Here is a 27,638-nt window from a genome sequence, read left to right as displayed (position 1 = left end):
TGGGAGGCTGAGATGGGAGGATCACCTGAGGTCGGAGTTCAAGACCAGCCTGCCTGACCAACATAGGGAAACCTCGTCTCTACTAAAAATACAAAATTAGCTGGGCATGGTGGCGCATGCCTGTAATCCCAATTACTCAGGAGGCTGAGGCAGGAGAATCGCTTGAACCCGGGAGGTGGAGGCTGTGGTGAGCCGAGATCACGTTATTGCATTCTAGCCTGGGCGACAAGAGCAAAACTCCACCTCAAAATAATAATAATAATAATAATAATAATAATAGGCTTGCTTGAGGTGATGGATAGCTCATTTACCCCTTTTGTGATTATTACACATTGTATGTCTCTATCAAAATATATCATGTACCCCATAAATATATATACTTACAAGGTACCCATAAAAATTTAAAATTTTAAAAAAGAGAAAAATAAGAGGCTTCATTCTCCCTATTGAATATAAGGGAAGATACTCCTACCCTACCCCTTCCCAGTTTTCCCCAACCCTTTCCCCTTTGCCTTTTCTGAGAGCATCTACTTTAAAAACCTTGTTATTTCTCTTTGAAATGCATATAAATCTTTTTAAAAAGCTAATAAACCTCCTACTACCTTTATGACCTATGATTGTCTTTCTAAAGGACCTGAGAACCATCTCTTTGAAATTTAATCAAGGAAGATAGCGTCCCTGTCTCATAGTTTCTGTGAGAGAGTAAGGGTCCAGCTTCAGCATGCAGGTGCCTTGCTCCAGAACTGCGTCCCGTCACTGAATTTTCCTTTGGATAAAGCCAATTAACTAACACAGAGAGTAACCCCAATTTAGGATGAACTATGAGTGACAAATCGTGCTATGAAGTCTTTATTTGAGAACTAGTTATTGTTCATCACTGAATGAGTTGTACCTGGCTATATTAAAGGGTGAGATTTATTTATCCGCCTTTGCAATCTCTTTTGTGATTGCCTGTGACATCACCTTCTGGTTTAATGCTTATTCAGTAATGAAACTGTCTTCTTTCTCTTCTACTTTTTGGAGTTTTCTGGGTTGGCAGATTTTGTTTTAGTTATATGTCACCAATAAGGTCACACAGTGAACCAGAGCTGAGTCACAAAAGGAACTGTCTGACTCCTGGCGTGGTCTTCTTTCCATTGGCTCACTACCTCTCAGGAGCACACCATTTTAGGTCTGCAATTGTTTACTGTGTACCGCTTTTCTCCCTCCAGTGAGTCCTTAAGCTCCTTGAAGACAGAACCTATGACTGATACATTTTTTGCTTTCTCAGTAGCTAACAAAGTGCCAGGGATATGGCAGATATTCAATAAATGCCAATTCTTCCACTGAACTTGGAAGAATTAAGTCAAGTCAATTGTGATCTTAACTCTCTGACAAAAATGAACCAAAAAATTTTTTTAAAAAATTAAAAAAAATAAAGAACTTGGATGAAATGGAAAAGAGCGCAGTGTGGTGTGGTATGGAGAAGAGGAAGAATTTCTAATGCAGGGTAAGAAGATGTGGCCTTGAATACTAGTTCTTCCCTGGTTTCAGTGAAGTCACCATCAGTTTCCTTAACTGTAAAGTAACAAAAAATATATAATGTTTATTATGTAAGATTCCTAGGATCACGACCAAATGAGGATGTGAAAATTCTTTGTAATAATGGCAGCTACCACCAACGCAGTATTTATGATGTACCAAGTATGGTTTTAAGCACTTTCCCTATATTATCTATTTATTTCACCCTCACAATAACTTTCCACTTTACAGATAAGGAAACTAGCCATACAGAATTTAAGTAACTTCAGCCGGGCGCAGTGTTTCACGCCTGTAATCCCAGCACTTTGGGAGGCCAAGGCGGGTGGATCACTTGAGGTCAGGAGTTAGAGACCAGCCTGGCTAACATGGTGAAACCCCGTCACTACTAAAATACAAAAATTAGCTGGGCGTGGCGGTGGGCGCCTGTAATCCCAGCTACTCGGGAGACTGAGGCAGGAGTATCACTTGAACTTGGGAGGCAGAGGTTGCAGGGAGCCGTGATCTCGCCATTGCACTCCACCCTGGGCGACAAGAATAAAACTCCATCTCAAAAAAAAAGGGCGGGGGGGAGGAATTTAAGTAACTTAACTGTGTAACCTGAAGTTACACAGCTAGTATGCAGCACAGCTGGGATTCTTACAAAGACAGTCTGGCCCTGGGTTCTGTTCTGCTAACTAGTGTGCTCTATTAGGCAGTAACATTATTATCCTCTGGGAGATTCCACTGCAGTCACTTTAGCCACTGTCTCTTCCATGCCTTGTCTAGCTTGCTACTCAGGCTGTGCTATGTTTGCCTCTCCTCGGGCCCCTCCTCTGACTCCTCTCCTGTTTTTCAGTGGGTTTCTTTCTGGCTTACTTTTTTCAAGAACGTCCTGGCCGGGCGCGGTGACTCACGCCTGTAATCCCAGCACTTTGGAAGGCCGAGGCGGGGGATCACGAGGTCAGGAGATCGAGACCATCCTGGCTAACACGGTAAAACCCCGTCTCTACTAAAAAAAAAAAAAAAAAAAAAAAAAAAAAAAAAAAAATTAGCCGGGCGTGGTGGCAGGCGCCTGTAGTCCCAGCTACTCGGGAAGCTGAGGCAGGAGAATGGCCTGAACCCGGGAGGTGGAGCTTGCAGTGAACCGAGATTGTGCCACTGCACTGCAGCCTGGGCGACAGAGAAAGACTCCGTCTCAAAAAAAAAAAAAAAAAAAGAATGTCCTTCAGCCTTTTGACAACACTGAGCTCCCCCTGGCTCATTCACATGTGAACCTGAACTACAAGCTAAGAAGCTTGAGAATTATGGGATGAATGCAAGCCCTATGGAGAGAGGACGTGCGTGGGGAGAGAAACGCTGTTACAGGAAGTGAGTGAAGACATGCCAAGCAGCTGTCAATTATTTCAATGAAAGGAGAAGTAGCCCTGCCAGGAAGTTCAGTTGAGTCGGGAGAACACAGGGCAAATCAAAAGCCAGAGTCTTGCTCTGTCGCCCAGGCTGGAGTGCAGTGGCGCCATCTTGGCTCACTGCAACCTCCACCTTCCGGGTTCAAGCAATTCTCTGCCACAGCCTCCTGAGTAGCTGGGATTCCAGACACCCGCCACCACCAAACCAACTTGACCAGGCTGGTCTTGAACTCCTGACCTCGTGATCCACCCGCCTCAGCCTCCCAAAGTGCTGGGATTACAGGCCTGAGCCACCGCCCCCAGCTGGTCATTGAGTTTTAGAGACATTAAGCAATTTGCCTGAAGTCATCCAGCCTGTGAACAGGAAACCAGGACTCGAATCCTAGGTGCCCAGTGGTAAGTCGGCAGAATATCCAGGCTGACCCCATTTGTGTGACACAGAGAGAATGATGAAGACGATACTGAGGTTCCTTAGAGATTCCTGGAGACTGGCCTTAGCAAGCAGGTGGGGTCAGTGGGGCGGGGGATCACAACCTGGGCCTGGAGTCAGTTGTGCCCGGATTCGAGTGGTGACTCGGGGACTAAAGCTCCCTGGGCCTCATCTGTGGACTTGGGATAATAATGGCAACAACTGCGATACCCAACGTTTATTGAGGACTTACTGTACAGATTCACTATCTCAATTTTCCTCATCACTAAATTGGGAAAAACAAGAATAGTAGTGAGAAAAATTAATGATAGATACCATTTATTGAGCATTTACTGTATAAAAATCTCTGTTCTGAGAGATATACACCTTGGTGTTCCTCATCTGTAGCCTGAGAATAATAATAATAAATCATATGAACCGCTTACTGATCACTTAATGGACAGAAGCCCTGATTTAAGTGAGTCACACGTCTCAGTTCCCATTCTCTAGGGACTGGGAATAATGAATCATCACAACAGTATGTGAGAGTTGACATTCACTGAATACTGTGTACCAGGTCCTCTTCTACACACATTAGATAATGCCCAACTTGACTGGTCCCTGGCAACTCTCCAGTGTCGTCTCCCACCCCACTCTACCTCATTCCACTCCACCACGCAGGCCTCCTCCAGATGGCTCCTCAAACACAGCGAAGTGCAGCCTCACCTCCAGGCCTTGGCATGAGGTATGTCTTCTGCCAGGCGCACCTTTCCCCCAAACACCCACAGGGCTCACTCCCTCCTTCGCTACCTCACTTCTCCGCTCAGACACCACTTTCTAGGTGAGGCCTTCGCTAACCGCGCTGTTTAAAATCCAGGGCTTACAACAGTGCCTGGTACCCAGCAGGCAATCGGCAAATGCCTGCTTAGTCACTACATGCTCAGTCAATGGCAGCAGCCTGGTGCCGGGTGCCTTTGGAGTTGGGTCCCCAAGGCTGGCCTCCGGAGTGGCGGACACATTTAACAGATCTGAGGTGGCCTAGGGGATGTGACCCCAGACGAGGACCAGTAGGGCAAAGGCCCGGAAGGGACATGTGTTTTGAGTGTTTGAGAAGGTGGAGAGGCAGCCTTGGCTAGAACCAAATGTGTGAGAGGAGCTCAGATGGGCAGACAAGTCCCAGGGTTAGCGCGAGTCTGTGGGTCTTGTAGAGACTTTCGGTTTCCTGAGATCACCGGAGACACACAGACCCCGAGGACTGGAATGGGTTAACACGTGCCCTCTAGCCCCTGTTGACAACATAGATTTGGGAACTCGAGATGAGGCCGTGGGGCGGGGGGTCCTGACACCCACTTTACCCTCTCTGAGCTCAGGAGCATTGACCGAGCCTCTGGCGCCTGGGGCTTGACTGGAGGGCGGGGTCCGGCAGAGGCCCCGCCTCGAGACCCCAGGACGCCCCTCCCCTCTCGACAGTGAAGCACAGACTCCGGGAGAACGCAGGCACGGTCGGAAATTATCGCCTTTATTTCTTGGCCGGTCGCGAGGGAGGGTCGGGACCGGGCGGGTCCTGCTGGCCTAGGGGGCGTCAGGGGCAGCCACTGGCGGCTCCGGATCCGCCTCGTCGCGGGCGCGGGGTAGCTCAGGTCCGGCCTGCCGGGGGCGGGGTGAGGCTGCAGACCAGGTTCCCGCGCTCCTCGCGTCCGCCCGCGTCTGCCCTAGGCCTCCACCGAGGCTTCCTCTACCTCTGGGGCCGCCCTGCTCCCCACAGACCCCACTCTCAGGGGCCACTCCCAGGATCCCTGCCCGCTCTCTCCTGACTCGGCCCCTGCCCGCCCCGCCTCCCTTCCCCGGGCCCCCTACCTCTCTCTCGCCGGCCCCGACCTCGGGGGCGCTCTGGACCTGCTCACCGAGTATCTCCAGCTCCGCCTTCAGCCTGCGGAGAAGGGGCCGAGGAGAGAGGAGGAAGAGAGGGAGAGTCTAGGGAACAAGGAGGAAGCCACCGAGACGCCGAGACCCGACGACGCCGAGGGAGGCACAGGCGGGGGAAGGGACAGTGGGGGGCCGGTTCCCCTCCGCCCTGTCCCTGCCCTCCTCGCCCACACCTCCCTTCCCCTCTCACCCGTCATTCACCGCCCTGGCGCCCTGGACCTCAGGCGGCGAGCGCAGCCGCCGCTCCACGTCCCGCAGCTTGGCGCGCACCAGCCTCCCTGCGGGTGGGCGGGCGTCAGGGGCAGGGCCGAGACCCAACCACATGGCCCTCCCCCCGGCCCACCTGGCGCGGGAGGCTTACTCTCCGAGAGCAGCTGCTCCTTGCTCCTCTCCAGGGCACGGATCTCCCGGGCCAGTCGCTGCTCCAGCATCTGCGAGGACAAAGAGGAGGCCTGCCCGTCTGGATGTCCTCTTGGCTACACGGCCCGCCCCTCCCCTTTTGGGCTTCTCGGGAAGTCTTCACCTACATTAGGTCATTCATTCATTCATTCAACTATTTATTAACTCAATGTGCAGTTTCTGCTGTGGCTGGAGACCCACCCACCTCCTCCGAAACGCTCTGCATGTCTCCAGGCACCTCTCAAACTTGAACTCTTCCCACTCTCCTCATCCTCCATTCCCCAGTCTGCGGCTCCTCAAAGGTTTCAGGCACCGTCCAGTCCCAGGGCCTTCCTTCTGTACCCATATACCTGCACCCCTTCTTCCCTCACTTCCTTCACCTCTGCGTTGAGATGTCACTTGCTTAGAGGCCTTCCCACTGACGTTCCACGATCTAGTCACTAACTTTCTTGGTGCCTCCACTGTCCCCAACCAGCTTGAGACAGCCTCTTTGATCTGCTAAAGACATGGCCTCTTTGATCTGCTACCCTCTCTCACTGCCTCAAATGCAGCCCGGTGCAGCCATTGACATTAGCTGAATGAAGGAATGACCTGACCATAGCTTTCTCTGGGCTGCCATTTGCCACTGCAAGATGAACATACTCTGGGTGAGCAGGGGGAAAGCGGATCACAATGGTACTGCACCCATCTGGGCAGGTGATGCTGGGTGTGGCAGTAAGGCACGGTGAGACTTAAGTTGATTTTAGATAAAAGCTGAGGGACTGAATAGGTGGACTATCCCGCGGCATTGGGCCTGGGCAGGGGTGCACTCTGGGCCTGTCAGTGGGACACTAAAGCCAGGGGAGGAGTGGCTTTGGTTGCAGGCAATGATAATGGCTCACGTGGAATTCCCAGAGGTCCTTGTGCTGGCCCGTCAGATCCTCCAGCTGTCCTTTGACATCCAACCTGGAGGCCGACACCCAGGAATGAGAGAACACATGGCTAGACCTGACCCCTGATGGGGGCTCCTCATGTGCGGGCCTTCAGATCCTGCCCAAGCTCCCTCTGCTGGGAGCGGCTTCATGGGTTTTATCCCCTAAGCTTTGGTTCCTGCAGCACCTCTTCCAGCAAACTCTCCCTGATGCAAGCCCTGCTCCCACTTTCTACACTGTGGTCTGCCAGGCCCCAGGCTTCGGAGTTACCCCAGATTCCTCTGTTTGGGACTCTGAAACCTGAGAGTTATAGACAAAAATTTGTTCCATGTACTGTTGTAACATGTGCTTCCTGGGAAGGGAAAGACAACCCTGAGTGGTATTCTCTGAATGATACACCATTCACTCCAGCAGGAGTGGGAGTTGGGATGTCTGTTCACAGCATTCACCTCTCTCATTTCCCCTGTTGCACGAGAACCTTCATGGGCCTCTGTTGAGAACATCACCCTGTCCATCCTGTCCCCCATGGAATGAACTCTGCCTTCCCAAGAAAGCTTTGTGAGGCGTGTGGTAATCTGGCACCACAGATTCTATAACATCCTGGCTCGAAGCCTGATCTGTTACTTCCCTGTGACCCTGGGCAAGTTACTTAACCTCTCTGGGTCTCAGTTTCCTCATATGTAAAATGGTGGTGTGGAGGGTGACATTAGCCTTTAACTCTTATAATTGTCATTATGAGGGTTAGGTATATAAATGAGCATAAATGCTCATCAGACAGTGTGAGTAGTGTGGTTAAGTATACACACATTAGCTAACATCAGGTTTCCCCATGCAATTAAAGTCACGGTGCACCAGGCCGTGAGACCTCTGGTAACAGGAATGTGCTAAGTAAAGGTTCAGAGGATGCTGGGCGTGGTAGCTGACGCCTGAAATCCTAGCACTTTGTGAGGCTGAGGCGGGCAGGATCACCTGAGGTCAAGAGTTCGAGACCAGCCTGACCAACGTGGAGAAACCCCATCTCTACTAAAAATACAAAATTAGCCAGACGTGGTAGCACATGCCTATAATTCCAGCTACTTGGGAGGATGAAGAGATGGATGGATACACGGTTGGAGAGACAGTTGATTGGATGTGTGAGTTGCTGGCTGGAGAAACGATAGCTGATTAGAGAAATGATGAGTAGAGGAATAGTGGCTGGATAGAGAAAGGATTGCTAGAAGAAAGGATAGATGTCTGGATGGATGGTTGGCTAAGTGAATATATGACGGGAAGGATAGAGAGAGAATGAATGCATGATTGGATGGATGGAAGATTGTTAGGTGGAAGGTTGGAGATAAAATAGCCATCCGGCTGGATGACATGGTTGGATAGTTGGGTAGATGGATGAATGGATGAATGAGTAAGTAGGTGAATGGCTAGATAGGTAAGTAGATGAATGGGCGGGCAAATGGATGACTGGGGCTTAAAATAAGCAGACAAATAAGCAAGTGAATGGGTATCAAAGGACCTGGATAGCCAACAGCAAAAGACTGAGGCTAACACCAATGGATGGAATATATTTGATAAAGAAATTAGTAACGAGTAATTAAATGAGTAAATTAATCTTAACACGACCATTTAATATCAGAGATAACCAAGGAAGTCTTTTGTCTGACTGCTCTATTTATAGAAAGGTAAAATGAGGCTTCCATGTCCAAGATTGATTTCCATAGCTCTTGCTCCCTCCTTTTTCACCTGGGGAATGAGGTGGGGAAGAGCTGAGGCAGGGCCACTTACCTCCGAGCCTCACTTTCCTTCTCTTGGCAGTGCATCTGGAGGATCCTGAGTGCCTCTGTGGGGAAGGAACCAAGGGGACCCTTTGGGAGCTCTTGGGGAGTCAGGGTTGGCCAGAGGTAATGGGCCCCACATCATGTCAGGCGTTGGAGGGCACTGTGAGGACTTGGGTGTTTACTCCAAGTAAGGTAGCGATCCAGGGAGAGATCTGTGCAGAGAGGGAAGCACCCTGACTTAGGTTTCAGTGGGATTCCTCTGGCTGCTCTGAGGAGTATGGACTTTTGTGGGATGGAAGAGTAGAATAAGGAAGACACAGCAACTGGTAAATACCTTGCTTTTTGCTCAAGACCTCCTCTAGGTGCACTTTCTCTCCATTCACTGGAAAACACAACGACACTTTAAGCCTCCAGGCACCCCATCGTCATCCCCATTGCAACTTCATATAAGGGGAAAGCCACACAGAAAGTGTAGTACAGCCCTAGGAGAGCTGACGTATCTTCTTGCCACCCTTGCAACCATCTCCTACAAGGACCATCCTGATCCAGCTTCTCCCCCTCTATGCCCATATTCCTTGTAAAGGTTGAAGGACTGAAGACCCTGAAGAATGTACAAGGTTTACACTGAGGAGAGAGATGGCGATAAAGAAATACACGCACAGTGTCAGGTGGACATAAAGGCTCCTAAGAAACAAATCAGCCAGGGGCATGAGAATGACCAAGAAAGGGCGGGATTCTATTCTGAGATGAGACCATCAAGATAGGCCTGTCAGGGTGAAATTTGAGCTGAGAGCTGAAAGATGACATGAGACAGTGAGAGGCAATACAGATTATGTGAGCTAAGAGCACTGTAGGCCGGGGAACAGCCTGTGCAAAGGCCCTGAGGTATGCACAGAAGCATCCGCAGTATTGATGGGTCCCTCTTTTGGCCCCACTTACAGGAGTCTAATTCCCTATGCAGGGTCTCCCAGACAGTGTGGGTCTCTCTCAGTTCCTCACTGGATTTCTTCTTTGCTGGGCCAAGAAGGGAAGAAGACACTGTGTGAGTGTAGTCTCTAGCCTTGCTGTTCTCTCGCAAATATGACACTGCATATTCATCTTCAAACAACCCTACAGGGGCCTAGATTTTATAGATGAGGAGGTGGATTCATTATAAATCCAGGCTCTTCCTGCTGGCCCCAGCTGGCCAGGCTAGGTCCCCAAGTTTACCTTGCTGAAGCTCGTTAATCCGGTTAATCAGGTTCTCTATCTGTGGCTCCAGACTTCCCTCTGAAGAAAGAAAGGAAAAAAGACTGAGCCAGAGAAGACTGGTGTCTGGCTGTCCAAGGCAGACGGAGAAACACTGTGTCTGCTGCTATCAATTAACAGGCATATATTGAGCACCTGCTGTGTGCTGAGCTCTGCCAGAGCCCCTTGAGTTCTGGCCTGTATTCTGGGCTGGGGAGATGGGACATTAAGCAAAGGTAAACAAATCAATTCAGGTGGCAGTAGCTGCTGTGAGAAATAAAGTGAGGCAAAGCGTTGAAGAGCAAAAGGGTAAAAGGCATGTCTGGAGATATGGAAAGGGCCCAGATGAGGAGAGGGAAGCAGGTCCTGCAGTTCTGTCGGGGTAGAGTGTGGAGGCGGGACCCATTCCAGGCAGAGTGCAACAAGGCAGAAGGGAACAAGTGCAAATTCCCCATAGTGTGGCAGGAGCGGGTGAGGCACGTGTCGAAAGTAACAGTGAGGGGCTGCTGTGGCTCAGGTCTAGTGAGCAAGTGGAGAGTAGCAGAAGGTGAGGTGGGGGAAGTGGGAAGTGATATCACTCAGGGCCTCTTGGGCCATCGTGGAAGCCTTTAGATGTAACTCTGAGTGTGGTGTGAGCCAATGGAGACGTCCCATCTGCCCTGCCCTATCAAAAGCCAGACAGGAAGCGTTGTCAGTCCGGACTCTGGTACTGGCCTCATCTGAGAAATGGGGAAACCCTGCTTTTACACTGCTGGTGGCAAGTTTCCCAGTGATAGGGTGATCACTGTCCCTTTAGAGAGTCACCTCTAACTTCTCATAGTCCCTGTTTCAGTGCTCTATATGCAGGAGACTTCCTTCCCATGCCTCTTTGGCTTCAAGGTTGGCAACACAGAACGGGGGCAAAAAGCTGCCCAACCCTTACCAGGTCTCACTGCCGACCCCTCAGACACTCTGGGGTTAATAAACTCAGACCCTGGATTTTCCAAGGTCACCCACTCCAGCTTCTGTGACTTCCAGGAGAGTGGGTGCTCTCCACGGTGCTGATTATGACTGACAGAAATCTATGGGGGTCTTTGTTTTACTGGAAATGATCAGTTTGGGTCACTACATTTCTGGCCCTGCAATTTCTCTCCCTAATTTTACCTAGGCAGCAGTCCCAGTGCACTTCTTCTGCAGGCAGCCACAGAGTGGGAGAAGGGGAGACTACTGCTTTTGTTTGGAATAGACTGATGTATTTTAAGATGAGAATGGACTGGGGGTCTAACCTCTGGCCAGCACTGCCTCGGCTCCGATGTAGATACTGGGTGCACACTGGCTCCCAGATCTCCTGCAAAAAGCAAAGCAAGGTGCAAAACCAACTGCATTGCCAATTGTATGTAAAAAGGGAGGACAAAAAAAATACATCCATGAATGCATTTTTAAAAAACCTCTGGAAAGATACTTAAGAATTGAAAAACAATAGCTGCTTGCCCTTGAGTCAGGGAAATGGATGACTGGTGTGTGGGGGGAGGGAGCAGGGATGGCAGGGGAACTGGTTTTTCCTTTCCTTTAAACTTCTTGAATTTTGAACTGTGAGGCTGTATTCTTGGCTCAAAGAATTAAATTGTATCAGAGGGAGAAAGTGCAATGGGATAATTTCCTGAGGTTGTGAGTTGAGGTGGCTGAATTTGAACCATGTCTTTCTGACTTGAAACCCCAGGCTGAGCCTCAGAAACAAAGAGACACATGACCTTTCTGCAGCTTTATCACCATTGCCAGCAAGTCTTCAGTCTTCAAAGACTTGGCTTGCCCTGTAGAAACGAAAATCAAAATTACAGGACATAGGGAGAGTGAGAAGGGAGAGAGAAGGGAAGTAGGAAGTCCCAGCGGGGTCTGCAGACACCCCTGGGCTGGGGCTAAGGATGGGATGAGAGACAGATTTCCATCCGAAGCAGGGCCCCCGTCTCTTGCCCTTGAGGTTTATGGTGTGTGCTAGATAAATCAGGACCCCTAAGGGTCAGCTTCTCCCTGAGGGGTTAAAAGACACCACTATAAACATCCCCTTAATGAAACTCAGGGGTGAAAGAAGGGAATGCATGTTTGCTGATGCTGCTGTTCAAGATCATTATGAAGTTCTAACCAGAGCAATAGGGCAGGAAGATTTCATATGAATTTCTTTGAAATAATTATAGCTCATAATTTATACATTCTTAATGAACTTATAGATCTAGGTAATAGTTATTAATGGCTACTAACATCAAAAAAAAGACAACTGGATATTGTGAGCCTCTCTCTTTTTCTTTCTTTACCCTGCAGCTCCAGTTCAATGGATTTTTATTTTTATTTTTAATATAGAGAGTTTATTTCAGCTAAGTTGAGGACTGCAGCTCAGAGTGCACTTACAAGCTGCCTTGGGGAGTGCTCCCTATGAGGCTCTAGATGGAAGAACACAACCAGGCTGATGAAGGATTTTTGCCCCAAAAACCCCCACCAAAACCAAAAAAGCCTGATGGAATCCCATCAGGTTTCCACATCTAAATATGAATTCAGAGGAAGTACAAAGGGCAGGAAAACACATTATGACACCACTGGGGATGTGCTCAATATCATGTGGACTGTGGGAAACTCCACAGGAAAACCTGTTTCTTCAACAAATAAGTTGCAAAGAAGAAAATGAGGGAGAGGGGAAATCCTACAGATTAAAAAAGACTTGAGGCTTATATCAATCAATTAAATGAACAGACCTTATTTGAACCCTGATTCACCACACTTTTCACCATATATACTTCTATGTATATTTTAACATGAGCCTGTGTTACTTCTAAAATTCAAACAAGAAAAACCACAGGAAAATATTAACGTTAAAAAAAAAATCCTTAAGTCTTGAAATCAATGGTAAGGTCCAATCTCAGTGACCTACGCCTCTCTAAGGAAAATTGAACAGAGAAGATGAAAGGCAGCTCGCAAACATGATAGCCAAAAAGTTAATGAAGAAATGCTTACCCACAATAGTATACAGTGAAAATTCCCTCTCCCTCAGACTTTAAGTTCTCCAGTTCTCCTCAGAGGCCACTAGCATTACAAGCTATGTGTAGGTACTTGGAGATAATTCAATGCATATACACATATACCTCCCACATTTTCATTTTGTTTTTCATTTTGTTGTTGTTGTTTTTCAGATGGAGTCTGGCTCTGTTGCCCAGGCTGGAGTGCAGTGGCACGATCTCAGCTCACTGCAACCTCTGCCTCCCAGGTTCAAGCGATTCTCCTGCCTCAGCCTCCTGAGTAGCTGGGACTAAAGGCGCATGCCACCATGCCTGGCTAATTTTTTGTATTTTAGTAGAGACGGGGTTTCACTGTGTTGCCCAGGCTGGTCTCAAACTCCTGAGCTCAGGCAACCCACACGCCTCGGCCTCCCAAAGTGCTAGTAATACAGGCATGAGCCAGCACGGCCAGCTACATCCCACATTTTCTTTTCTTTTCTTTTTTTTGTTTTTTTTGTTTGTTTTTTGAGACGGAGTCTTGCTCTGTCGCCCAGGTTGGAGTGCAGTGGGGTGATCTCAGCTTACTGCAAGCTCCGCCTTCCAGGTTCACACCATTCTCCGCCTCAGCCTCCCGAGTAGCTGGGACTACAGGTGCCCGCCACCACACCAGGCTAATTTTTCTTTTTTTTTTGTATTTTTAGTAGAGACGGGGTTTCACCATGTTAGCCAGGATGGTCTTGATCTCCTGACCTCGTGATGCGCACACCTCAGCCTCCCAAAGTGCTGGGATTACAGACGTTTACAGATGTGAGCCACTGCACCCAGCCCACATGCCACATTTTCTACGTAAGTGGTAGCATGTTGTACATGATGCACCCCATCTTGTAGTTTTCATTTGACGATGTACACCAGTGATCTTTTTATTCTTTTTAGTGGCTGCATGGCATTCCACTGTGTGGATATACCATAATTTCAGAGCAATATCCTATTGGATATTTAAGCTGTTTACCTTATTTTGCTGTTACAAAGAATGCCACAATGATCATCTGCATTTGTGTTGTCAAGCTGCCATAACAAAGTACCACAAACTGGGTCTTCCCTCTGTGTCTGTGTCTTCACCTGCCACTCTCATATCTTTATGTGTCTATATTTCCCTCTACTTATAAGGACACCAGCCGTTGAATACGGCCCTCCCTAATCCAGTGTGACCTCCTCTTCACTAACTATATCTGCAAAGACCCTACTTCCAAATAAGTCACATTTCTGAATTTCTGGTGGATATGAATTTTGAAGGGACACAATTCAACCTAGTACACCATCCTTGTACATTATTCTTTGTGCTTGCATTAGAGTGTATCTACTGGGTACACATAGAGTACTACTTAGATGCTACTTGGTGGATCAAAGGTATGTATATTATGGAATTTGGCTGATAGGAAATTGCCTTTCACCTGTCTCAGGCCCAAAAATCATACTCTTACCAGGCAAGTATGTTTTTAATCTTCTTCATTTATTTTTTAGTTTTGTTTTTTTTGCCAACCGGCAAAAACTGTTTCATTTCAAACTTTCTGATAAAGAAATACCAAAACCTCATTCATTTCCTCTTGATCAGAAATTCCACTCCTCGGAATGCCTCTTAAGGACATAATTAAGGATGGTGGGCAAGATGTTGTTTCACTGTTTATACTTTTAAACTCAGAAGTAACAGCTGGGCGCGGTGGCTCACGCCTGTAATCCCAGCACTTTGGGAGGCCAAGGCGGGTGGATCACCTGAGGTCAGGCGTTTGAGACCAGCCTGGCCAATGTGGCAAAACCTCAACTCTACTAAAAATACAAAAATTAGCCAGACGTGTTGGTGTTTGCCTATAACCCCAACTACTCAGGAGGCTGAGGCAGGAGAATTGCTCGAACCCAGAGGACAGAGGTTGCAGTGAGCCGAGATGGCACCATTGCACTTCAGCCTGGGCAACAAGAACAAAACTCTGTCTCAAAAAAAAAAAAAAGGAAATAACTTGAAGATACCTTAGGGGATTAATTACAGCATGTTTGTAGGATGAAACTCTTTGCAGCCATTAAAATCCATGTTGTAAATCAGGGTTTTTTACCTGAGCTTATTAGATATTTTTTGAAATATTTGGTGGTATGTTCACCTTCTTTATGTCTTTTTGTTTGGCCTGAAATCCTTTATAAGTTAGTATGTATTATTTTAATTTGCATTTTAACATTTAAATTACATAATAAACACATGTAGAATAACTTACATAATAAAAAAATGTGGAAGAACAAAATTTAAAGGAAAAGTCTCCCCTCACCAGCAGCCCCTTCTCCAAGTCACTCCCCTTCCCAGAAGTAATCACTGCCAGCAGTTTGGTGACAACATTTGGTCTTTTAGTAAAATACATTTCATGTATTGCTCTAAATTTTACTTTCTTACTCAAGTAAAATTCTAAGAAAATTCAAACAAAGAAATATGTGACATCAAAAATGAAATTTCCTCTTTTCTCCTTAATCCTAAATCTCACTGCTTCCCCTGATACGATCACTTGGAACAAGTTGGCATGTCCCCTCCTGAGATTTTTTTAATTTCAAAAATATTCTTAATATTTTGGAAATAAGACAAAGAAGTAAAGCTACTTTAATACCAAGGGGAGGTGTCTGTGGTTGTTTTATTTTTAGTACCTTATTATGAGAACTTTCAAATGCACATGAGAGTAGAGAAGATATTATGATTAACTCTCATATGCTCATTGTCCAGATCTGACAATCATTAATATTCACCCTATTTGTTTCAGCTATGTTTCTCCTGTGTGGAATTATTTTTAAGCAATGCCCAGGCTTCTTGACATTTTATTCTCACATACTTCATCAGGAGTCTCAGCTACTTAAGGACATTTTCTTAGATGACCCCAATCCTATAATCACAACTGACAAGATTAATGCTCATCAGGTAACATCTCCCAATACCCAGGCTTTGCATTAATTTCCTGGTTGTCTCCACATCTTTTTTATGTCTGGCATTTGCAACCATTTCTGCAAAAGCTCCATCTGTGTTTTTCCTCTCTCTGCTTTCTAGTGCTAGTCAAGAAATAAGGCCAAGAGTGGGTAATAAGTAAATCTTTTAAATAATCCAACTAACGCTTTGACACAGACACACAAAGTCCATTACAAAAGAAAACGGCCAGCACAGTAAGAGCACCCTTTTAAACATTTTATTTTGAAATAATTTCAGATGTACACAAAAGTTGTAAAAATAGGCCACAGTGCTCCCATTTTGCCTTTATATCAGATTCCCCATTTGTAAGTGATTCTGAATAATAAGTTGCAGACAACTTGACTCATTACTCCTTACTATTCCAGTGTCTATTTCTTATATACAAAGGGAATCTACCAGGTAACCACAGTACAACAATCAAAACCTGGATGTTAATAACTGATCCAATATGAATATAGGATCCTTGGTTGCCATTCAAAATTTTCCCTCTTCTCCCTTATATTTTAAAATTATATATGACTACTTACATTTTTCTAAAAGAAAAATAGAACAATAAATCACAAAAATGCCTCTACCTCTGCACTACTCCCAAAATCCAAATCCCTCGTCCAGAGTTATCACTCAGGCTTTTACCATTCAGACACTTTTTCTGTGCAACATACACAGGGCTATAACCTCCTCCATTTTTGTTTCAATCCCAACTGGCTTGTCTCTAATAAAAATATGGTCTATTTTGGAGCTCCTTGTGTGTCAATAATCCTATCAACTTAAAATTTAATTTTAGTACATTTAAATTAGAATTTATCTTTTTCTGCCTCTTAAAAAAAAATCCACCACAGAGACATTCCACAGCATGCACACATAAACCTAGACTTAGCCATTTAAGTGACTGTGTTGTGCCTACATCAACACTCCAATGACCATTCCTGGTCCATACACTTACGTATTCTCCTATGATTACATAGCATGGTGACTGCAGAAGTGGAAGAGCATTTTAGATGCTAAAAATACTCTGCCAAACTGCCTCTAGCAAAGCCTTTACTTTGAGTCAGCTCTCTTCCCTGAGGCAGGAAAAGGCCTGTTTCTCTACAAGATCATCAATACCAGATACTATTCTTGCCTTTATAAAGCCAATTTGATGGGCTAGAAATGGCAACTTGATACATCTTTCAGTTTTTCCTTTGCTAGTGAAGTCAGTTATAACTTTAATTTTGAGGAATTTGAAAGGTTGATACTAAAACAGTTTTTTAAAATTATAGTGGCAGCTAAGTATTACACAGTTAATACGTGAGATCTATTTGCATCTGTCTTATTTCCGTCTGTCTTTCGTTGAATGCTGGCATTTAGTATGTGGCTCTAATCTAAAACAGCTCTCTGTGTGGAAGTTATTTCATTAGTCACACATTAAAAAATTACTGAACACCTACTTTACACCAAGCAGGCATTGTTTTAGGTGCAGGGGAGTGAGAGGTAAACAGTCTCTGTTCTCATGGAGCTCGCATCCTAGGTCAGGTAATAAACAATAATCATTACTTTGATGTCTGTATGAGTAGGTCTGGCAGGATGCAGTCTAGTGTGTTTATTAATACAGTGGTTTAAAGAGTGTGTAGAAAGGGTTGTTAGAGATAGATAAAAGTGGGGCAGAAAGGTGACAACAGTTGAAGCATAGTGATGGATACATGGGCTTTGTTTACGCTATTTTCTCTACGTTGGTACACTTTGAATACTTCTGTAACAACACAAAAAATACTAGTGGCATACAAATGCATTACTGCCTTGGGAATTTTTTTTTCTTTTTTTTTTTCTCTGTTGTCTGTGCTGGAGTACGGTGGCACAATGTCAGCTCACTGTAACCTCCGCCTCCTGGATTCAAGCAATTCTTCTGCCTCAGCCTCCCAAGTAGCTAGGACTACAGGCACCCGCCAACCACACCTGGCCAATTTTTGTTTTTAGTAGAGACGAGGTTTCGCCATGTTGGCCAGGCTGGTCTCGAACTCCTGACCTCAGGTGACCCACTCACCTCAGCCTTCCCAAGTGCTGGGATTACAGGAGTGAGCCACCAAGCCCGGCCAAGGAAGATTTTTTTCTTCTTTTTTTTTGAGACTGAGTCTCGCTCTGTCACACAGGCTGGAGTGCAGTGACGCGATCTCAGCTCACTGCAACCTCCGCCTCCCAGGTTCAAGAGATTCTCCTGCCTCAGCTTCCTGAGTACCTGGGATTACAGGTCCACGCCACCACGTTCGGCTAATTTACATATGTATACACACACACACCACACACACACACACACGCACATATATATATAGTTTTTAGTAGAGACAGGGTTTCACCATGTTGGCTGATCTCTAACTCCTGACCTCCTCATCTGCCCGCCTCGGCCTCCCAAAGTGCTGGGATTACAGGTGTGAACCTCCGTTCCCGGTCTGAGATTTTTTTTTTTTTTTGGATGGAATACAATTTCCAATAGTGTCTAGGCCTACACCTCTCCACCCTCCTTTGCCTGTCATTCAAGTCGATACCCTGGAGAAAAGAGGCTGTGGGGGAGGCCATGTTCGATTAAGAGGTTTGAGTTCATCAAAATGTGATAGGTGTTAGGTGTGAAATGGCGACACTGGGAATTACTGTTAATAAGGGGTGGCTGCAGCAAGGTGATTTTTATGAGAACATCCCCACCGCCCCACTTTTGTTTGAAGACTTGCGTACTGAACTGTGTTACTTTCAACAACGTATTCACTAGAGTTGACAAAAGTTAATCTCGATGGTAAGAATATGCCTGTTAATTTATCTCCACTCTGCTGAAGGGTTAAAATATTATTTTTCTTCAATAACAAAAGGCTTAACATTTTATTTAAAAAATATTGGAATATCATTATTTCATTATTGTAATGGGATGAATCCTCCCTCCTTTCTGCCCTGGTTAGAGAGAAAGGAGTGCAGCCCACTTGCCCTCACTACCTTCAGCCTCCTCAGCGGCTTCTGGCGCATCCACATTCAGAGGTTTCAGCTTCCCCGCCATTTTCCAACGCGGGGCCTGCGCGCGAGCCTTGCTGGATCACTGGTTGAAAAAGAAACCACATGAGGGCGAAAGGCTTTTCAGCGCGCATGCGTGCAGTCCGCCGTTATGCCACCGGTCGACTCAGGAGTCAGCTCTGGGCAAGCGCGGAACACACTGCGCCCCGATTGCATGCTACAACCTTGAGGCTGTACCTCCACAAACAAGGGCAGAGCTAGGGTAATGGCCAGTTGGGGAGTGAGGGTAGTGTGCACACATACAAAACCCTAGGAAGGTCTCTCCTGCTTTAGGCTGCTTGTCTTGTGCAGGTTGTCAAAGTCTGGGACAGACGTGCATGTGCTATGTGGTGGTACACAATAGTTCGAGTCTGTTTTCGTTCACAAATCTTCATCAAAGTTTAAGAGAGAGGGTTACTTATCTGTTTCACAGATGAGTAAAATGAGGCTTAGAAGCTAAGTGCATCTCCTATGTAAAAATGCTGGATTTCAGCCACTGTGTGCAGTCAGGTGCTTTGTGTCCTGGGTTCCACAGGTGGACACTAGAGGCCACCTTCTCATTAATGTTAGCAGCAGCCGGCATTGAGGGAGGTCATTTCTGGCAGGGTAAAGATGAAGAAAACTACAAGAAGGGCAAAGGAATATCCTTGTGGGTCTTACTTTTAGGACTTTTATGTAGTTTTTTTCTTTAATACCCTCAGGCCAGTTCCAAGCATAGCCTGGCCCTGAAGTGTCAATTCCAGCACCCCTGTGGGCCACCCTAGAGACCTTGGCCAGATCTGGGCACTCACGGCTGAGATTCAACTGAGGAGGCAGACCCTGAAGCAAGTTTGGAGGGGACAGTCCCTGACAGAGGCTAGAGCATCATTCAAGTGGAGGAGATGAGACAGAGGGAAGGGAGAGGGAAGCCTAAGGATTTCCCCAGACGGGGAGGTGCATAACTGGGTGAGGAAAGCAGCCTGCTTGCCTGGCTGCTGCCACCATCTCTTTCATAGATGGGCCTTCAGATCTTGCCCCATTGCCTAGGGAGACAATGACTAGCCACGGACACACCCCCATCCACATTTCCAGGGTGGACAGAAGGTAAAAAACAAAGGTGGTTGCTCCCAGCACTGCCTGGTCTGGGAGCTCCGTCTATCAGAGTCCAGTGAACAAGCCATTGTGGGCAGCTTGGTCCGTAGAGGGGGCTGGTGGTGTGGAGTACTTGGGTGGGTAGCGAATGAAGAGCCGGTCCTCCTCTTTCTTCACCCAGCGCAGGAGTTTGGTCACTACCAAGATTGCACCTGCCTTGGTCACCAGAGGGCTGAGGCAGGTATAGAGCTCGAATTTGGAGGTCACCTGGGGGTTTGGGAGGAGACAGAGTCAGATGGGCCAGAGCTGGCTATGGACAACCCTGTCTACCCCAATGCAGCTGCATGTCTGCCTCCTGCAACCTGGAACCTGTACCTGGCAGCACCTCCTACCGGGTGCTGCCTAGATACTGGGCAAAGGTAGGTAAGCTGATATTGTGCAACTAAGGAGCCAAGGGTCAGCGGGACCTAGTGGCTTCAACTGGGTGATGCTGGTTGTGTTTGTGGGTACTCTCTAGATCTGTCTGCTCACCTGGGGATTGGGGAACACAGTAACAATGTTTAATATTCTGTCAGTAACCTATTGTGTACAACGTCCTGTTCTAAGCTCATACAACTATGTTTTCCTCATCAACGGCCAGGGAATAATATAAAGAGGAACCCTAGTTATGCCTCATACTAAATGGAGAGGCCTGATCCCATAAGGTCACTAGTGCCTTTCCTGTGCCACCTCCAAGAGCTCTCCCCTTCACTCCCCCTGCTCCGGCCATTCTGTACTTTCCTTGCTATTCCTCAAACATAGCCAGGCTCAGTCCCACCTCACCGCATATCAGTCCTTTCCCTCTGCCAGGTGTACTCTTCCTCCTAATATCCATGTAGCTCCATACCTCCCTACTGCACTCAGATGCCATCTGCTCAGGGAGGCCACTCTGATCACTTGGTTTAAAATTCTGGTCCTAACATATCTTGTTGTTTTTTTTAAAATTTTTTTGACACAGAGTCTCGCTATTGCCCAGGCTGGAGTGCAGTGGCATGGTCTCAGCTCACTGCCACCTCCGCCTGCCAGGTTCAAGCGATTCTCCTGCCTCAGCCTCCCGAGTAGCTGGGATTACAAGCGCATGCCACCAAGCTCGGCTAATGTTTTGTATTTTTAGTAGAGATGGGGTTTCACCATGTTGGCCAGGCTGGTCTCAAACTCCTGACCTTTTGACCCACAGCCCCCTCTCCTCCCCGACTTGGCCTTCCAAAGTGCTGGGATTATAGGCGTGAGCCACTGCACCCGGCCCATATCTTGGGTTTTAAATTCCAATCTCTACTAAAACGTACAAAGGCTCCATGGAGAAATGGCTGAGTTGAGGACTGGAATAGAGAAAGACAAGTAAGATGTGCTCACGTAGTGAAGGGGATGTGTCAGAGACACAGGGATCAGCCTGGCTGAATCAGGGTACCCACTGGCTAAATCAGAGGCAATTTGAACACCAAAATAAATGCTAGAGAAAGATTTTAACTCACTGAATTAAAGAAAAATCCATGAGATAATATTGATAGAAAACTAAAAATTCAATAAATAGAGGAAAGAGTTATTCCTTTTTTTTTTTTTTTTTTGAAGTGCAGTGGCACGATGTTGGCTCACTGCAACCTCTGCCTCCCAGGTTCAAGTGATTCTCCTGCCTCAGCCTCATGAATAGCTGAGATTACAGGCACACAACACCACACCCAGCTAATTTTTTATTTTTAGTAGAAACGGGGTGTCACCGTGTTGGCCAGGCTGGTCTCAAACTCCTGACCTCAAGCGATCTGCCCGCCTCAGCCTCCCAAAGTGCTGGGATTACAGGCGTGAGCCATCATATCCAGCCCCATGTTGTTATTTATAGTAAAATCCCAACCAATAAATGTAGAAAGAATGATGCAGTTAGGAAAACCACTGTCTGGCCAGGTGTGGTTTTCACCACACCCTTTATAACTCTTTATGAATATAAATATAAGAACTCTTTATATTATTTTTGCAACTTCTTTCTAAATCTAAAGTTATTTGAAAATGAAAGTTAAAAAAATTTAAAAACAAAATCCTTAGCCTAGGACAATGCCTGATCCACAGCAGTCATGCAATAAATTAATAAATATGCATTACATGGCAGGGCCTGGGGGAAGGTGCTATTTCTGATGAGGTCCCCTTCTCTGGCCTCCCTCAATAGCTGACCTTTAGCAAACCCCTAGGAAGTGAGGGCTGGAGCCCAGAGGAGACCCAAGGGAAGGATACACCAGGTAGAGGGCACAGCAACTGACCAAGCCTGTAGTGTCTGAGGAGTGCTGGGGCCTCATGGAATCATAATGAGCTGGTGATGAATGGGGTACCTCCAGACACATGGACTGGGCTACTAGGCACAGCAATGGTGGTTAACGGAGCCTCTGGAAAGTCAAAGACACTGTCCTGGTTGCTAATCGGGGAAAAGCACACAGGAGGATGAGGCTAATGTCGGATTAGAGTCACAGTCATTAGTTGTCAGGGGCTTCAAAGATGTGTGTGTAAAGGCAGGGACAGTGTCGCAGGCAAGGCACAGCCCAGCCAGAGGCCTGCTGTGTTTGGTGGAGGCACTATGGCTGGAGGGGATACAATATAGGGAAAGGAGGCTTGAAGTGGGGAATTAATTCACTCAGAGCCCTGCCCAACTTACCCAGGCCAGCAGTGTCTCCTTCTCAGCCACGTGGTAAATGAGGCGCAGGGGTCGGGAGGTGTTGTGGAGACGAGCATGCAGGCGGTGGTACAGGTCCGACAGCCGCTGCCGCTCCTCCTCTCTGCTGTAGGGGGCCTCTAGCTCAGGGCTGCCATGATGGAGGGAGGTAGAGGGCAAGGTTAGTCCAGGGCCTTCTTGGCTGGCCCATTTCCACCCTCAGTCTAGAGATTTCAATTAAGTTAGGGAGCTGAGCCTCTCCCATGAGACTTGAGGATTCTCAGGGGTTGGAGGCTGACCTTCCCTCATCAAACTAGGGGATTCCCTGAGTACTAGGGCCCTGCTCTCCACCAGAAGAGGGGGATTCCTTTAGATCCATGACAGATGCTCCATCATCAGAGACGTGTTCTGTTCCCTCTTTCTTAAGCATGGCCGGTTATCTCTCCTGAGTCACATCCCTGAGATGCTGAACTTCCTGGTTTGACAGGCCTTCCCACCCAGCCAGTTGCCTTAGGGTCAGGGCCTACCTGGTAAACTGGGGCAGTTGGCGGTGGTGGTCAGGGATGTCCAGGGGCTTATACAGGAAGTGCCGGAGGCCCGGCGCCCCCACAGCCTGCACGCTGTAGGCAGGAGCACTGGCTGATGAGGCATTAGAGAAGCTGGCAGCCTCCCCAAGAACACGCATGGCACCAAGGGCATGCATCCCGTCTTCGACCAGGCGCCGGCAGGCAGCCATGGCATGGAAGGCTTCACGTTGGGTGCCAAGCAGCAGCAGGCAAACAGGCATAGCATCCAGGCGGGCCACGTAGGCGTAGAAAAAACCATCAGGGTTGAAGCGGGGCAGGCACACTGGTGCCCAAGCCTCACCGGCCGCAAAGGCTGGTGCACCCACCCAGTCGAGCAGCAATTGCAGGTCAGCTGGGTCCAGCCGGCACTCGGCCAGCACATTCCGCTCCTGGGCTGCTGTTATCAGTCGACCGCCTACTGCCAGCACTGACAGCGCCAGGCCAGGCGCTGTGCAACGTCGGAGAAGCGCACCCAGTGCGTCTCGCAGCGGGCGGGCAAGGGGCACACAGCGCACGGCACCCAGGAGCAGGGCTCCTGGGTCCTGCTCCACACTGTCCAGAAGTCGGTCCAGTGTGCGCTCTGAGCCAGCCAGCAGGCGGCGGAGGTCATAGTTCTGCTTGTGTGCGAAGATGCGGGCGACACTTGCACGTGTCAGCGTGCTCACGATCTGTGCGTGCACAGCTAGCAGCTCCCCCCGCAGTTGGGCTGCTGACTGAGAAGTCCGTGACATGGCCACGAGCAACAGTGGGCCCTGCTGTAGGAACACCAGCTTGTGGTCCTCTGAGGAAGGGAGGGATAAGAAGAGGGGATAGAGCTGGATCAGGAATGACCAGAGGGAGACACTGGGGCTCTTCCACTCTCTCCTACCATACACACACCGGGCCCAAGTCCACACGATCACTCTGTGGGCACCTGGACTGGGGTAAGGACAAGCTGGAGGAATCTGGACATTTGCAGAGACACGATGCGATGGCCAAAGGAACAGGTAGGTTAGATACACAGCACGGAGCAGGGGCAGGTGGGAAGAGATGGTACAAGGGCTGACACAGAGCCAGAAAGACACAGCTCAGCCACACAGGCCCCACAGTCATGTTCTCAGGCAACACAGAAGTATCCAGCTAGTCACTCAGATCCCAGCAAGTCAATCATTCAGAAACTAGCAGGCCAGACAGAGATGAACCCCCCACCTCCCGCCACTCACAGTTAGAGCCCTGGCTGACCATCCACACACATGGACCCAACCCTGGCTGGCTGGATAGCGCCTGAGGCAGGCAGACAGACCTACCCATGCCAGCCATATTCCCGGTCACTGTCCCCCATTCTGCCTCCCACCTGTTTGCTCACCAGCGTAGATGGCGCGGATGGTATCTCCTGCACTCTGCACAAAGGACACTAGGGCGGTCATTACACCCATGGTAGCCGACAGCGCCTCCACACTACCATACCGCGAGTAGATGGGCTTGCCAGCTTCACTCAGCACAAACACATGCTTCCGCTGGCTGCGCCACTCCTCATCACTGGGGTCCCCGCCCTGGCCTCCAGAGCTACTCTCAGGGCTACGCGTGGGACTATTCTCAGGGGCTGCAGGACTCCAGAGCCGACAGGTACTTGACGGGGCCTCTGACTGGGGCGGTGGTGATGGGCTGGGTGGCTGGTCCTTATCCTTGGATCCTGAAAGGGAGCCCCTGGTGGGTCATCTGCATGTGAACCCCTAACCCCACATCCCCAAGGACCCACCAAATATCTACTAGCCCCTCCAGGACCCCTGCATGCTGACACAGACCTCCAAGTGTCTCCTATGCCCCTCAATGACAAATGACTGCCCTAGGACCCCGCAATGATCTCCCTAAAACCCTAATAAACCAACACATTCTCATTGTCATTCCACTGGACCTGCTATGTTCCTACAGACCAATTACTTCCCTTTCAATAACTGTCATTCCCAAGTCTTCAAAGCACCCCACTGACTCTGGATGATGATTATTCATCTCCAATGATCCCCCACTAACTCCTCTGACCCCTACTTTTTCACCTGATTTCTGCTCACCCAATGGCCACCATTAACATATATTAATATCTTAAGTGTCTGAATGCCCCTTCCCCCACCACTACCCTATCAGTGATGCCCACTGATAGGTGATGACCCCTACTAACTCTCCTGGTCGCCCATTTATATTCTTGGTAATGTCCACTATTTCTCCCAGTGACTGTCATTAATATCCACTAACACCCAGATCTTTAGGACTCCCCTAATCCACTATTCACTCCCACTGTGGTTCACAAACACCCCAATGACCCTACTTTAACAATCATTAACACCTGGTTTTTCAGTGATCCTCCATGACTGCCTGATCCACAATTTATTCTACTCCATGTCCACTCCCCCCACCCCCAACAATGACCATCCTTAACTTCCACTAACACTCGCACTTCAGAGACCTTCACTCACTCCCCTGACCACCTTCAATCTCATTGATATCCACTCCCCTCCCTACAGTAACCATTATAATATCCACTAACACACAAGACTTTAATGACTTTCATTGCCCTTCCCCATGACCATCATTAACATTCATGAAAACCCACAACTTCAATGGCCCCTACTGACACATCCATTTATTCCCATTCGTCCCCCAATGACAGCCATTATTATCCATGTGCAGCTATGTCTCAATAATTTTCCCATGAAATCCCAATAATTGCATATTCTCTTACTGACATTCTCATGACTGACACTCCCATGTCCCCAAATATCATTACTCCCTCCTAATAATTGCTCTTACCTGCTATTAATTCCCAAGTCCTCAACCTCCCCACCCACATTTATTCTCACATCACTGATCCTTCCCAATGATTCCATTTACATCCACTAATTCCAAAGTGATCAATGGTACAGACTTCTCAGTGACTTACATTAAATCCCAAATGAACAACTTTACACATCCACTAACATTTGGTTCCTTAAAGACTTCCCAACAGCTTACCAGTGACTTCAATGATGTAAATACTCTGAGTGCCCATGGAACTTCACTGATTCCCCTTGCCACTTCTATTATTTAATAAATAACACCCTACTCCTCAAAAACACTAACTTCTAAACAGTACTCCTTGGAATCTATTAACTTTCTTCAGCGCATTCTTTGACCTAAACACTCTAAATTCTCAGTGACCCTCTTTGGTTCTAACACCTCCCTTTTTGATTCCTCAATGACCTAAACTCACACCAAACCCCCAGTGAACATCCGTTGACATCCAGTGACTTCCTCAGTGAAGTAAACTACACCATGCGTCCACAATGATCTCCTCCTGACCCGGCGATGGTTTAAGCCACTTCTCTTGAGTCCCAAAAAGACTCCGTACTCATCACCCACTGACCCTCCCCCCGTCCAACAATGCCAACCCCTAGGGATCCATTTTAAGACCCCACTAAGTGGAGTCATACCTGTTTCCTCCAGGCCCTCGTCTTCGGGATCCAGTGGGACTGCGTGAACCCCTCCACCTTCTCTAGTTTCCTCACTGGGGAACTGTGTGTCCTCCAAGTCCTCCGCGCCCCCGGGGGCCGGGGCAGCAGTGTCTCCTCCGGCATCCATCTGCACATCCCTGAAGGGGAGGGGAATCGAGGGTGACGGGCGGTAAAAGAAACTTCTGAAAAGCCTTTATAGAGTCAGGCCCCTTTGGACACACTCCTACTGCTCGTTTCCCCAAGGATTTCAATAGGACGAGACATTCAAAAACATGCCCAAACACGTGCCCCCTCCAACACTTTCCGAAAAGAGGAGACTCTAATGGGCCTCAGGAAATATCGAGATATACAAACACCTGTTTTAACCCCGAATCTCAACCGGCCAGATACCATTACTTCCCCGTAGCGGCGGTGGCATCACACTTCCGGGTGCGGCCGGGGAGGTGCCACACTTCCGGGTGCGACGCCTCCAGAAGACCCTTCCGGTTGCGGAGCTTTATTGGCTCCCCGCGGCGTCCCTCTCTCGTCGCCTACAGGTGTCCCCCCATAATTGAGATGGTGCGGGCTACTTCCGGATCTACGTCAGGTCTGTTCGGGAGCTGAATGAGACCTCTCTGCACTCCTTTCCACGTATCTGGCTACGGCTGCTAACCCGGGATAACTAGGCCCACTTCGCTTACCGGTGGTTGTTGGCGTGAGGGGGGCGCGGCTCGCCCTAGCCAATCCCGGAGTACACAGGGCGAGACCGCCTTCTTTCTGGGCCAATCGAGATAAGCCGCCTCATTTCCCCGCTGGCTACTCCTCCCGCCAAACCCTAACCAATACTGTACGTTGTGTTGCGGTTGCACCCGCCCATCCATTGATTGACGTCTCCCTCGACCCAATCGAAGGCTCGAGTCTATTCCTCGTTTCACAAGAGGACTTTTGCATCCTAAGTCCGCATGGATACCTGTGCCGGACCCACAAACGGGCTCTCCCAGAACTGAGGCAACATCACTTTCTCTTATCCCTTAACCCTGCCAAGAAAGTCCAGGGAGGGGAGAGACGCGGATGCTTGACGGGCTGTCGCCGCTTTCAATCAGCGTGCCGCGCCAAGTCTGCTCAGTCTATAGGACTCGGATCCTAAAGAGGCAGGTCTCGCAGAAGGAGGAAGTATACGTTGGTCACTCCGTGTTCACGCAAAGGGCTCGGCAGCCTTTGGAAAAAAGGAAGCGCGAGCCACGTACATCCTAGTGGCGCCTGGCTAGGGGGTTGCGACGGCAAAGCTCAGGCTGATTTGGCTTTGTCCAGACGCGCAAAAAGCACCGCTTACCTCACTTGCGTGGGCAGCGTCAGCGGGCAGGAACGTGCAAAGC

The 27,638-nt window shown here is 48.2% G+C and overlaps 2 protein-coding genes across 8 annotated transcripts; both read right to left on the bottom strand.

Annotated features, from left to right (window-relative positions):
- Positions 1-4,813: 4,813 nt before the first annotated feature.
- SYCE1L (synaptonemal complex central element protein 1 like) lies at positions 4,814-18,594 on the bottom strand. Of its 2 annotated transcripts, XM_033219084.1 has the most exons (11): positions 18,458-18,594; positions 11,278-11,337; positions 9,530-9,589; positions 9,260-9,334; positions 8,655-8,702; positions 8,328-8,382; positions 6,522-6,585; positions 5,603-5,672; positions 5,432-5,519; positions 5,173-5,245; positions 4,814-4,962 (listed from the first exon to the last, which is right to left on the bottom strand). In XM_033219084.1, the coding sequence occupies exons 1-11, from the start codon at positions 18,516-18,518 to the stop codon at positions 4,888-4,890; spliced, it is 729 nt and encodes a 242-aa protein (XP_033074975.1). In that variant the 5' UTR covers positions 18,519-18,594; the 3' UTR covers positions 4,814-4,887. The 2 variants fall into 2 exon arrangements, with proteins under 2 accessions (XP_033074975.1, XP_033074974.1); XM_033219083.1 differs by lacking the exon at positions 18,458-18,594 and having other exon boundaries at positions 10,813-11,318.
- Positions 18,323-27,638, bottom strand: MON1B (MON1 homolog B, secretory trafficking associated). Of its 6 annotated transcripts, none has more exons than XM_033219080.1 (6): positions 27,596-27,638; positions 26,263-26,420; positions 24,153-24,491; positions 22,781-23,600; positions 22,257-22,404; positions 18,323-19,849 (listed from the first exon to the last, which is right to left on the bottom strand). In XM_033219080.1, the coding sequence occupies exons 2-6, from the start codon at positions 26,408-26,410 to the stop codon at positions 19,649-19,651; spliced, it is 1,656 nt and encodes a 551-aa protein (XP_033074971.1). In that variant the 5' UTR covers positions 26,411-26,420; positions 27,596-27,638; the 3' UTR covers positions 18,323-19,648. The 6 variants fall into 6 exon arrangements, with proteins under 6 accessions (XP_033074971.1, XP_033074970.1, XP_033074968.1 ...); XM_033219079.1 differs by lacking the exon at positions 27,596-27,638 and adding an exon at positions 26,964-27,124; XM_033219077.1 differs by lacking the exon at positions 27,596-27,638 and adding an exon at positions 26,640-26,982.

The sequence above is a fragment of the Trachypithecus francoisi genome, unplaced genomic scaffold (genome assembly GCF_009764315.1).
Source record: "Trachypithecus francoisi isolate TF-2019V2 unplaced genomic scaffold, Tfra_2.0 Lachesis_group10, whole genome shotgun sequence".
NCBI classification, from domain to species: Eukaryota; Metazoa; Chordata; class Mammalia; order Primates; family Cercopithecidae; genus Trachypithecus; species Trachypithecus francoisi.
Note: the sequence above shows the minus strand (reverse complement) of the source record. Positions and strands in the feature narration are given on the sequence as shown.